The 13766-nt window shown below is 30.1% G+C and overlaps 1 protein-coding gene across 1 annotated transcript in view; it reads left to right on the top strand.

Annotated features, from left to right (window-relative positions):
- Window positions 1-13368, top strand: part of LOC136973235 (dynein axonemal heavy chain 7-like) — a 38480-nt gene extending 25112 nt beyond the window's left edge. The window contains exons 9-13 of the mRNA XM_067267942.1: window positions 4766-4879; window positions 11140-11289; window positions 11963-12145; window positions 12972-13149; window positions 13242-13368. Of these exons, the coding sequence (XP_067124043.1) occupies window positions 4766-4879; window positions 11140-11289; window positions 11963-12145; window positions 12972-13145 (621 nt within the window). The 3' untranslated portion in view covers window positions 13146-13149; window positions 13242-13368. The remainder of the gene's footprint in view (window positions 1-4765; window positions 4880-11139; window positions 11290-11962; window positions 12146-12971; window positions 13150-13241) is intronic.
- The last annotated feature ends 398 nt before the right edge of the window (window positions 13369-13766 follow it).

The raw sequence follows: 13766 nt of genomic DNA, 5'->3' as shown, positions 1-13766 counted from the left end.
AATTTATTCTATAGCCTGAGAAAGATTCAGCCATTCTCATGTGATACTTGAATTGACAGACAGATGGATATGAATTTAAAAGTAACCCATATTCTTTCCAAGATTATTCTGAATATATGTACAAAGTTTCATAAAAATCAGTTTAGCTGTTCTCATTTGATACTTTACCAGATAGACAAAAAATTGATATTTGAAAGTAGCCAAATGGGGGTTTTTGGCTAAATATTGAATAATTATTTGGATGTTACTGTTGCTGAATACTGAATATTTTTACTTTTCTGACTGATACAGAATATTTGGCTTAATATCAGCTGATTTATTTGGTACTGTGTGAACTCCACTTTATTTTAAGGCTTAAAGTCTAAGCCTTAAAACAAAGTGGAGGACAGAATCTTCTATTGAATAATAAAGACTATATGCATTTTTACTTTTAAAACATTATTATTATTGTGACTATGTGTGAAGTGCCCCCTATGCTTCTGCACTACTTGACCGAACAGTCGGCCCTACTTTGTTGATGCCATATCAGGATTCTGACACCGCTGTGTCTTATAGATAGACACGGAAACCACTATGGTTGCTAATTATTATTTACATGTGAGTGGTCATGTACAGTACATAAGCAGTTGGATTCAGAATGAAGGTGGATCGAGAGACAGTGTACTCGAAATGAAGTTCACTCCACTACTCATTTAGCAAAATTAATACCCATTTATTGATATGTATGATTTACATATATATACATATATAGGATAGAATAATTACACTTTATAAATCATTTGGTTTATTTTAGTGGGTCTCCAACCATGAGAGAGAGTTTACAAGTGATCACAAGTTGTTAATTACCTGAGGTTGTAGGCCACTTGAGGAGATTGTGCACTTGCAGGTAGACTTGTCCCATAGGAGGATGGTATTGCCACTTAGTGGGTAGGATTTGGATTCATCTAGTAAGATGGTAGTATGGGCACCTGGCAGGTCGGATCTGGTCCCTGGTGGCAATCAGTGGTGAAGACTTGATAAGTGGTGTATCCAAATCTGGAGTGAACACTTGATGACAATGAACTCTCTTGTTGTCATTGATCTTTCTTCTTTTATTTGGGGTTCTCTCCTTAATTTCAATGTCCTGTTTAGGTAATGTTGGTTGGTTAAACCAATAACAATTTTTGATGTTATGTTCTTGATATAGTCAAAAGTGACACATTCAGATGATGTGTTATCTCTGGACAAGGAAGCAAGTCTGTGGGAAATAGAATCACTTTCTTTTAATTGTAGTTGAGAAAAACAATTTTGTATACAGGAATATTTGAAGTTATTTTCTTTTGTTTCTTTTGAAAAATTTTTCAATAAAATTTTTTTTGTCAAGTCTGGGCTCTCACATTATGTAATGAAAAGTAAAAAATAAAATCTTGCTATTGAGGTCCATCATTTTTTGGCAGCCTCACAAAGTACTGGTAGTAGCCTATATTTAGTGAATGTTACAGTACAGTATGTTCAGCAAAGCTGGAAGTATTTATGGTAACCAACAAAATTGCTTACTTTCTATGAATGCAAAAACATTAATGTTTCTACATTTATAATTTATCACTCTTGAATTGTGATTATTAATAAATAATAATTGCTCAAGATTCTTTATTAAAATTATATTTGCTTTGGAAAGGAATCAATAACAATATTTTTAAATATCTGGGATTTTAAATGTTATTTTTATTTTATTTTGTGTTTTATTTTTTCCCTCTTTCTTTTTTTTCTCTCTCTCTCTCTTTTTCTCCACAAATTAAAATGACATTATTTGGCTTTGAGGAAGTATTTAGTCTGAATATTAAATACATGTGTTTAGTATTCAGCTAGGTACTGAATAATTACTTTGTAGCTGAATATACTTGAATACTAAATAATGCTGAATATTTGGTCCAACACTAGTCAATATCCTTTCTTGGACCTATTGAATATGTGTACAAAGTTGCATAGAAATTGGTTCAGCCATTGCCATGTGATGATATAAAATCATGAAAAGCTATATTTTCTTATTCAGTTAACAACTGGAGTTGAATGTCAAAAGGATCTAAGTGCCAAAAATTCAGTTTCTAGGAAACTTGAAAAAACATACTACTTAAATACTGTTAGCATTAATTAATGTTCCTTGGTCACATAAAAAGTATTTTGCCTATTTAAACTGGGGGAAGTGCATTTGCAAATAATGAGCCTTGTGATGTTTAACATTAGTCTGAACTTACAACTAACTAAGCAAAAAAGGTTTGTGTGCCAGATTGCTATGAACTCAGAAATCTGGTCTAACTTAGGTTGCTGTTTACATGATGAGTACCAATTTGATGATAGTAATAGGATAATACAGAAAGAATAAACACTATAGTAATCATATATTAAATGCAGAAATAACAAACAAATTAATCAGTCACCTGAATGAACTATATATAAAATGTCTTGATCATTTGAAAAAGGTATTGAATCATATCTTTTAAATTGTAATTTCCTTCACTTGAGAGCGATTTTGTTGGAATTATATATATAATTAACGACAATATAATCCTGCTAAAGAAGGGGATGTAATCCTGACAATATCTGATTTGTAACAGATTGATCCCAACAACATCCTATATACTAAATCACTAAATATACATCAAATCCTGACAATGCCTTATATAATAAATCACCATATGTATTTAATATGTACATTCACAATAATGCTTCTTTAGTGTGGCCATCGACCATATTATTATATGTATTTTAGTTATATTTTTTTATTTATCTTTATATTCAATTTTTTCCTTTTGTCATAACTTCCTTCTAGAAGCTTCTGTCTTAAATCTCATTGCCTTAAGGAGGGATTACCCCTTCTCATAACTCTTGGTAGAACAAAAGGTTAGGGGGGATTATCGTTTCTCTGAATTTTTGGGGGAAACAAAAGGAAGACAAGGACTGGAGGCAAAACTGCCAATGAAAGAGTTATTCTTGGTCAAGATTTCAGAGTGGATGGCAGGACAAGAGAGTGCTCCAAACTTGAAAAAGGGACAAAGGGGACTGCAAAGCCGAGGAAAACCGTAGAGGTCGAAAAGAACAGAAAGAGAAAGGTCGTAAGGACAGTGAGTATGACTGGAGATCTATGAGGAACCGTTTTGTTTGTTTTCGAAGGAGGGAGGCATCCGAAAGCATAATATTGAAGAGACACCTTCCACATTGGTACCTACCAACTTAAGAAAACCTGGGTATTTTCTACCTTCTTCTGTTTATCTGACATACTTCCCTAAGTCTCTGTTTCTTCCTTTTCTTTTTTCTTAGGTTTAAGATAGGTATAAGCTTAGTTGTAAGTCGGTTGGGTTGATACTGTATATATACGTGCGTGTTACCTATATGCTTATGAGAGGACAATAGACCACCCTTTTGTTAATTAGTAATATTAATATCTATAAAGTTGGAATCTGTACTAAAAGAACCGGTTCAGAGAGAAATAAAGGATATTTTGTTTGTACAGTACACCTGTTTTATGTATCCCTATTAGTAACGTTTGTTCGCGGGCATTACTATCTCTCAGTATGAACAACCACATTAGTTACCTGATCTCAATTTCCCATTTCTGGGACATTCAGTCTATACATTGATTCTACTTTAATACTTCTGTTGATGAATCTTTATCTAAAACACAATTTTCTACCCCTTAATCTCAACAGGAGGGAAATTCCAAAGTATAGTCCTTACAATGCAACATATGAATTGGATCGGCATATATGGTGTCACCCTACTTCTATCAAGAGTCACTCTTTCTTTGTCCTCGCTACACATGCTCACCTTCTTTCTTCAGTGATCTCTCTTGCCTGCTTGGTGGCCACTTTAAATGAGATGAAGCCCATTGAGGGAAAAAAGATGTCATCACCTCAGTTCATTCATTCTTATACCCTTTCTATATGTCACAATCTACTTCCCCAATCGGGGTGCTCCATGAAGATGGCCTGGTTGACCCTCTTCGGACACACACCAGGCAAACTGAGACCATTATTGCCTCTGGTAATAAGTTTGAATGAAATGTTGTAATGGCTTGGGATGGAGAAATAAAAAGTAAAAACTAACATGGGACAAGAGTGCTATAAAATAATTTATTTTTCTTGGGATAGTTTGTAATTCCCTTCAAGTTGTGGCAGTGAATTTCCATCTAGTGAACCTCTGGAATTCACTTACATTGGAACCATTCACTTACACGCATCTGGAACCATTCACTTACATTTTACATTTTAATTGAAAGAGAGGAGGTGCCTCCAGGTTCCATTCATAGGTATGACCTGGAGGTTGGAGGGTTAATGTAGGTGAAATGGGAGTGAGGGAGATGAAGGATAAGGGTTGAAAAGGGGGCAAAGTGAGGAAGACAGGTGAGAGTACATGGCACCTGCATCGCAATTATTGAAAGCATAACAATATCACTTACAGCTAAGATACACAGATTCTTTTGATAATTGTTAGGTTTAGTTCGTAGATCATATTGTAATAATTATTTTAATTTTGACCTTTTTGGCACTTATACCTTTCCACTTTCAACTTTTCAATTGTGTATACAAATTAAATAATTACACTGATTTATGAAAAATTGTCATCTTGTATTTATTTCAACAAATAAAATCATTTGTTGAAATTAATACAAATTGTTAAAAAAATAAATAATATACTTTATTATTTATATTATTTTAACATAATTGGTAGTCTTTAGTTTGGCTTTCAAAAATTAAAATTGAATGTTAACATTTTTGTGATTTTACAGATTTATGAAATGATGATAGTAAGGCATGGATTTATGATAGTTGGTTATCCTTTTAGTGGAAAAACAGCTGCTTATAAAACTTTGGCAAAGGCTTTATATATCTTATGTGACCAAGTAAGTTAAAGTATAAATATAATATTAATATAATGAAGAGAGAGAAGGCCTATGCCCTTCAAAGTTGTATGGGCCTTTTGTTGCTTTAACTGCAACCTGATTAAATGTAAAATGGTATAAGTAATTTTGAGTTATAAAATTATGTTTTCTTTTTTTAATAAAGATATCTAAGTGAATATAATATGTATATATTTTTATGCATGTGTGATGTTCATAACAACAAGTACGTATACCAGTGAGTGGAATAGTACAATAAATACTCAAAGACTTCCCAAAACAAAGTATTTTATTTTTGCTTACGAACAGGTTCTTTAGGATCCCAACTCCACAAATACTTTCTTTGCACAAAGGTGCTAAGTACTGGCTTAACAAACAATAAAATATATTAGTGCAACAACTATACATGGACCAAAACTTACAACTAATACTTATACTATTTATAACTAAAGAATAGGAAAGATAGTAGGCAAAGATTGATAAAATAAGAGGAAGATTGAAATACCTGGGGTTTTTCTTGCCTTCACAAACTTGGTCTTTTGACTTGGATGCCACTTTGAACTTTTCCATGAGACTTTAGTCATTGCCTTTTTTGTAGATTTTCATCTGGTACTAATTTAGTATCTTCTTTTACAGTTACCATCAAGAATTCTTCTTTATAAATCTCTTGACTCCTCGCAGTCCCCAGTCGTCCTACTCACAACCTAGAGCACTACCTTCTCACATCTGTTCTCCTCAAGAGCTTAACCAAGAATGTCCTGTCCAATTCTTTCACCCATTCCAGGGAGGGCCTTATCTCTTCTTCTGGTTTCTCCGAATCAGTAATCCCACCCAAGGGGAAAAAGGGTTGGAAAGGAAAGTTCTAGAAGTTGGAACAAATAAACAAAGAAAGAGGCTAAAATTAACTTAAATTAATAAATTGTGGAAAATTGCAGAATTAATATTCTCACTAATTATAAGGGTAGGTGAATTATCACGTGTGGAGGAGACACAAAGACACAATTTAACAATAAGTTTATATACACAACATAGAGGTAATGATACAAATATATATATATATATAGTTAAGTTCACAAGATACAATTTCATGTGCACCTAAAGTTCTCACCATAACAATATTATAGTCACAGATGATTCAACATGCCGTAATCCAATTCGTCATGAGAACAAAGAAACCACAGTAGAGAAGAATATTACACAATGTATGATAACATTTCTCTATATATATTCAGCGATACACAACACTTGGAAGGCACTAAAATATATATGGAACCCATGTATTTATCCGAGACATATAAATTGTCAATGGATTTCGATTCCGATTTGTGCTTTACACACCTGTAAAACTGTCCTCGTGAAAAGAATGCTGCAGGTCCATATGATTCACCAGTCTCACGAAAAGAGAAAGAAAAAAAAATTGTTTTAGCCAGTTGGTGTTGCCTTAAATACCTTTCCTGTGTACTCAACAGGTTGCCAACCATTTTACCCCACTGCAGAAAATAGCAAAAATATATATATATATATATATATATATATATATGACAGATGGCTGCAACCACACAAAATACATATATACAATATTATGGCTAATAACCACACATGTATGCCAAACACATACACTTATACAATCTGTGTTTATGTATATGCCTTTATGAGATCCTCCAGAAATGGGATGTGGTCTTTGGATTAAAAAAAATTTTCCACCTCTGATATAATGTTTAGAATTTCTTACTTTAACATTTCATTGAGTGACATATATAATGAAAAAATGAAGATATTGTAATAAAAAAGAAAGATATAATTATTATAAAAGTGATAGTATAAAGAATTATTTTTACATCTTATCTGTATAGTACTAAAAGTCTGAATTTGTTTGAGTGTAATTAAATACAGAAAAAATGGCACAAAATACTGCCTCATTTTTAGGAATCCTATACCTCAAATGAGAATAGAAACAAAGTAAAACAAGTTTCATTAAAATCAGGAGACAGATTACAGAGTTATCATTGTTTTTTCTGCTAGTGGTGTCATTCTGTATGACATCGCTTTTTAAAGTTGCTGATTACATTTTTTTAAATTTACATTACTGCTGATGGAATGTTCATGTAGAATGTTTTTTAACTTCATTTTTTGAAAATCCACATGGAAATGTTTGTTTTAAATTTACATCACTTTGCTAATGGAACATTTTTGTAACTCATTTTTTAATTTCATGTTTGAAAATCTGTATGGAAATGTTTGATTTAAATATTTATGTCAGTTTGCTAATGGAATGTTCCCATAGAACATTTTTTATTTTAATTTATTCTGTATATGTTGGGTTCAATGGAACAGCTCTACTACCTGATAAAGGCCTGTAAATGCAGGCACAAATGTTTACATGATTAGTGAATCAAATGCTGCAGTAGGTACTGAGATTTCTGTGTGAGTTATAGATAGATAATGTGAGTTTTAATTCACAATACAGGTTGATCTTCACGCCAAATAATAAATTAGTAAGGAAAACCCACTGAGCAATATAAAAATATATATATATTTATTTTTTTGTTTGTTCTAATTGAATGATTTGTATTTTATCCCAAGGAATGTAAAATATGGGTGCATATTGATCAAAGGATTTTAAAGTATATAGAGGACAGATAGATGGTCATTCTATTTTAATATATATAAATAAATTTGAAATATATACAGGCATTAATATCTATATATATAAAAACGAATGTATGTCTGTGTGTGTGTTTGTCCTTCATGCATTACCACACCATTTATCCGATTGCCATGAAAGTTTGGAAAGTTGTTTAATACATTCCCGCGAAAATTTGTGGCATATGTGAAGATCACCATTTCCCCCCTTTCAAAAATATATTTATATATGGATTAAGGCTTTTATGTCCAACAGATGGCGCTAACTTCAGACGACCTAAGTTTGCTTTTCTGTGAGGCATTATGCTTTTCTGTGAGAATGGACCTAAGCAGATCATTTTCTACCTATCTATATAAATAAAATACAACGTTTGTTTGTTCCTACCGATTCCTTTGAAATTTTGACACAACGTTGCATTCGAATACGCACGTGTTTTTATATAATATACATGTCGAAATTCTCCCTACGGGGGGAGATGGACGGGATTAAGGCTTACCGTGAAGAACTTGGCTTCTATTTATACTATTTTACATGCGGTTTTTTGCATTTTTAATTGCGTTTTAATAGGTGACGTCAACAGAATATACACTAAAAAGGGATTTTTTGAAATTCCTTTCACGGGGGAAGTGTTACACATTTATAATAGATACATTTTGAGCCACAACAACGCGTGGCCGGGTCAGCTAGTATATATATAAAATAGAATGACCATCTATCTGTCCTCTATATACCATATATTTCCGTGGATAAAATGACCTTAAGATAAGATGAGGTATAAATTTTCGTCGAAGTTTTATAGTTTTAGCATATATCTGTCCTCTAAGACGACCCCCAAACTATCAATGGCCTATGAATTTAGTTTAGATCAGTGATCATCATCTGGATAATAATACTGTATAGTGTATATGGAATTATGTTCTATTCATAATTTTTCAAATGAACAAATTTTATTTTCTGCCTTGCTATTGTTGCAAACGTTTGCACTGATTCGGGCATTTGGGTAATGACCTTGATTATTCACAAAAATGTCATATGGGTTATTCTATTTTGTGGACCCACCCTACTCTCTACTAGTAAATAATTTGTAAATAAACGGTTTGTCCGTTTTTTTTATAATGGTTTTAATTTATATAAATTTCAATCTAATTTTTTTTGTATCTGTCCTATAAGACAACCCCGGATTTTGGGGGCCTTTCTTTATGATTCAACTATTGTCTTATCCGCGGAAATATATAATACTTTTAAATCCTTTGATCAATATGCGCCCATATTTTACCTTCCTTGGGATAAAGTACAAATCATTCAATTAGAACAATAATTTTTAAAACACTCTAGAATAAATATTTCAAATGTTAATAGCTGGACCTTTGAAGTTATAAATAAATGAAAATATAAAGGTGTGTGTAAACCATATATAAAAATTTTAATAAAAATATAAGAACAAATAATAATAGCCAAGTATGAGCATTACCTCCCAATGCACATGCTATGAGTTCGTACAGTGTCACTTTGCATATATTTCAAAAAGGCTCTCTATGCCACAGGTTACAGTGTCTGCTCTCCCATAGGATCAAGATTTGAGTCTAAGGTTTATTTTGATGGAAAATCTATAAAACAAGATAAGCAGATGTGTTATGCATCTATAAAATGCCACTATTACTTATTACAGTATCTTCTATTCTTTATAAATTTTAAGTACTAAGTGACACAACACATCATAAGTGTTCTAGTATATACTAAATTTACATCAATAAATTGAAAGGAAAATAAAGATAGTCATGATCTGCTCAACTGCATCATTGACTCTCAGTTATATTTTATTTATAAAGTATAAAATATTATGAAACAAAAAAATTAAAAAATAAAATTTATTAATTTAAATTTAAAATCAAAAAAAATTGCAAGTAATTATGCTTTAATATACTTTCAAATTTAATATTTTATGTTTAGTAATTATACTTATTTTCACTAGGATTTAATTTTTTTTAATATATTTTCAAGTATTGTAGAGCATTTTCATATGTTGTTCAAATAATCATTAATGCTCTCATATTCAAGTAGCTTAAATAGTTCAGTAAATCAAATATAATATTTTTCTAATATTTTGTTTTAAAAATTTATTGTTCATCAGTTTTTTACATGTGTTTTTATACATTAGTTAACCAGAATTTTGAAAGAATATAAGCATTGTTAAGTTAGCTGTATAGATTTCATAATATTGTTACTCTCATTTTTATTTATTCTAATCAGAAATGAATGTAAAATATATGTACATAGGCTGCTTTTTTTCAACCTCTGATGGTTCATAAAAAAGACAAGTGTAAATAACAAAATGAATTTATTATCAAAAGTGAGGTACAAACATGGTTACTTTTTGACATAATCACTGTGAAGATTGAGGCATTTGTCATATCTGTGGATGAGCTTTTCCATCCCCTCTTCATAGAATGTTGCTGTCAGTGAATTGAGATGGGCTCTAATGTTGTTTTGAAGATCATCATTAGTCTTGAACCTCTGCCTTCCTAGCCACGTTTTCAGTTCAGGAAAGAGTCATCTCTTTCCTCTTTTCAAATTGCTCAGTACTAAATTGGGACTATACACTGGGTGTTTAAAGATGGTGAAGACTTACACTTTTCAGACTTCCACCTACTTGGAACTTTCTAATGTGTGAAGACTTCATCTCTTTCCTGAACTGAAAATGTGGCTAGGAGGGCAGAAGTTTGAGACTAATGACGATCTTCAAAACAACGTTGTTAAGGCCATCTCAATTCACAGTGACAACATTCTATAAAAAGGGGATGGAAAAGCTCATCCACAGATATGACAAATACTTCAATCTTCATTGTGATTATGTCAGAGTAACCATGTTTGTACCTAACTTTTGGTAATAAATTCATTTTGTGTTATTTACACTTGTCTTTGTTTAATGACCATTGGAGGTTGAAAAACTGCCTCATATAATCTAAAAACAGATGAGAAAAGCTGTATGTTTATATTGATATTCTACTTATTTTTATGCATTACATCAGAACACTGAATTTATGCTTTTTTAATAATTTTAAATGCTGTGAATTTAAAATTGAATCAAATGGACTATTTTATACTGATAGAATTCTAATTTATTAATTAAATATTTAAACTAAAATATTAAGTAAAGTTAAATAAAATATTTTTTCAAATTATTATTTAGTTTTTTATATACATATTTAATTTACTATTATTAGCTTTTGTAATCATTACATATTATTGGTCTTTATTGTAAATAAATTTAATGCAATTTAAAAAACAATTATTATTTATTTTTGCATAATTAATAATTACACAAGCACTTTAAATAAATTTTATCATCGACAATAATAGTGTCAAGTATTAGTGATTATAATAAGTAAACATAAATATGTTTACTATAAGAAATTATTACAGAATATATGTTTTATACACAAAATATGTGTTATTGGAACTTTGTAGGCAAGCTGCCAAGGATTCACTTGCGTGTGTCCTGATGACAGCTTGGTTGCCTGAAAATGCTTGAGAAAAAACTGTTATGGAGTGAACTTCAGTACAGCAGATATTTTTCATTGTCCTTAAATTTTAAGAGATTTTTATTTATTTTTGATAGGAACAGAATAAGAAATCACCTGTTGATATTGTTGTAATAAATCCAAAATCAATAACTATTGATCAGCTTTATGGTTATTTTTCACCAGTTTCCCATGAATGGTCTGATGGAGTGTTAGCAGTAAATTTTAGAAAATTTGCAACATCTACGGTAAAAATTTTTAAAATTATAATTATTGGTATATATTTTCTTAGTGAATATAATACAACACTGTCCTAATGAATAAATAAACACATTGTTTTAAAAAATAATTTTATTATTATCTAGCTTTGAGAATAGTGTTATAAATTAAATATTGTTCTGTTAACATTTTTTTTTATTCTTAAATGACAGTTAGAATGTTATATTTTTCTGATTTTATTATTAAAGTTAATAAAATTATGAAAGTAAATATATTTATTAAACATTTATTTGTTTATTTCAAAGATGCATCTTAGAATCAGTGGCAGTCATGCAATTGTTCCCTTGCACAGGGAATGCAAGAGAACAATTACATAATTGCACCCCCTGCTACTAATATCCATTTTTTATAACAATTGAGATTTGTTTATATGTAAGTGTAAAAGTAAACTAATTTTCCCCTTTTGACTCAAACCTGTGTGTGATTTGTTCAGTATGTCATGTAATTATTATTTATATCATGATTTTATTTTTATAAATCAGTTACATATAATAGCATATAATTTGAGTATTTTTATGTTGTATTTTGTCACATAACTTTGATACTTATTAATTTTTTAGTTACATACCCCTTTGCTAAATTTTTGGCTGTGCTACTGTTTAGAATGAAATGAATAATAATATATTAAAATTATTTTTGTAGAATCCTAATAGAAAATGGCTAGTATTTGATGGACCAGTAGATGCAGTTTGGATTGAAAACATGAACACCGTTCTTGACGATAACAAAAAACTTTGTCTAACAAGTGGCGAAATTATCAAATTATCTGCACAAACTAACCTAATATTTGAATCAATGGATCTTGAAGCTGCTTCACCAGCAACTGTAAGTAAATTAAGTAAGATAATCATAAGCTTAATTAATAATGATATAATTGTGAATTAAACTACTTCAAATTACAAGGTTGTTAAACAACACTTTGTAGGTGCTATGTACATTTTTGGTCATTTATACAACTGTAAGAAATATTTTTTAAAACTTATTTAAATTTACTACACACATTGTATTTAATATCATTATAGTCCCTAAATCACTTTATGTTTAGCATCAATAGAGTGAGACTTTAAATTTAATGTCTATTGAAAAGTATAGTTAAAAATTAAAATACAGTAATACCTCAGTTTTTGTTGACTTCGGTTATTGTCAGTTTTGGTTTTTATCAATTTTTTTCACAAAAAATTTGTCTTGGTTTTCATCGATTGTCTTGGATTTTGTCGCGTGCTCAAGTGACCTCGCTGCTAATTTTGCAAAAACAAAGGGCAACCCATGCGTTTTCTGGTGCAGTGTGGTGTAATTTCTGGACAAGCAAAAAAGCAAGTTTTTGTTAGTTTCTTGTCTACTTAAGCAGAATACATAACTACTTCTGTTTTTATCTTCCTGAATATTGCCTGCTTAAACAATATACAGTGTATTATTTTCATTATTATTCTGACAACTTAATAAAAGGTTTTTATTTAGTGAATATAAACTGCACATGTATTCTTATCTAAAAAGTTAATACAAGCTTTGAAATCCATTTACTTATTTCCTGTATAAATGTTAATCTCAGTTTACACAATTTTAATTTACACAAAACTTTTACAGAACTAATCTGTCATATAAATTGAGAGATAGATGTATATTAAAACACTTAATATTAAAAATTGATTAGGTTTCAAGATGTGGAATGATACATATGGAACCAGAAAGATTAGGATGGAAAACTTTATTTAAATCTTGGTTAAATACTCTACCAACATTTGTTACAGAACATAAAAAGTCGGTTGATTGGACTTTTCAATCATTTTTGTCCTCCTCTGTTATGTATGGTAAAAAAAATTCCTAACAAGGTAACAGAATTTTTTATGAAAATTATGTATTATATTATGTAATTATTTGCTAAGTTATTTTGATTAGTTTTTCTATTTCATTTTATCAACAGGAGTTAGCACCAACCACTGAAATTAATCGAGTGAATTCTTTAATGAATTTATTAAAGTTTACTTACGACGAGATCAAGGAAACTGAAAGTTATAAGGAAATGCCTAATGATGTATTTTTAATATGGATGGATGTAAGTTTGATTATAAATAATATTAATTTTAAGGTAAATACTAGTTTATCTTGAACGTATAAAATAACTTAATAAAAATATTAAAAGTTACTCAACTTTTTGGCTCTAACTTAATTTGCAGATAATTCTAATCCATAATTACCTGATTAAAACAAAAAACCAACTATATTTCTGTCTGAAGATAAATATTTGTTCTATTTTGTTCAATACTGCAACAAGATTAAATTATTAAATTTTGAAAGAATGCAATGCCTGTGTTCACTTCAAATAAATTTAATTTACTTATTGTTTTGAAAAAATTTTAAATTTAAGCTTTATTCTAATATTCAGATGGCTTTCCTAAAGCAAAAAAGTATATTTTATTGTAATGATTAACAATTTAAAATATATATG

Source organism: Centruroides vittatus, unplaced genomic scaffold (genome assembly GCF_030686945.1).
Source record: "Centruroides vittatus isolate TY-2023 unplaced genomic scaffold, ASM3068694v2 contig_3122, whole genome shotgun sequence".
NCBI lineage: Eukaryota > Metazoa > Arthropoda > Arachnida > Scorpiones > Buthidae > Centruroides > Centruroides vittatus.
This window is presented reverse-complemented; position numbering and strand designations above follow the sequence as displayed.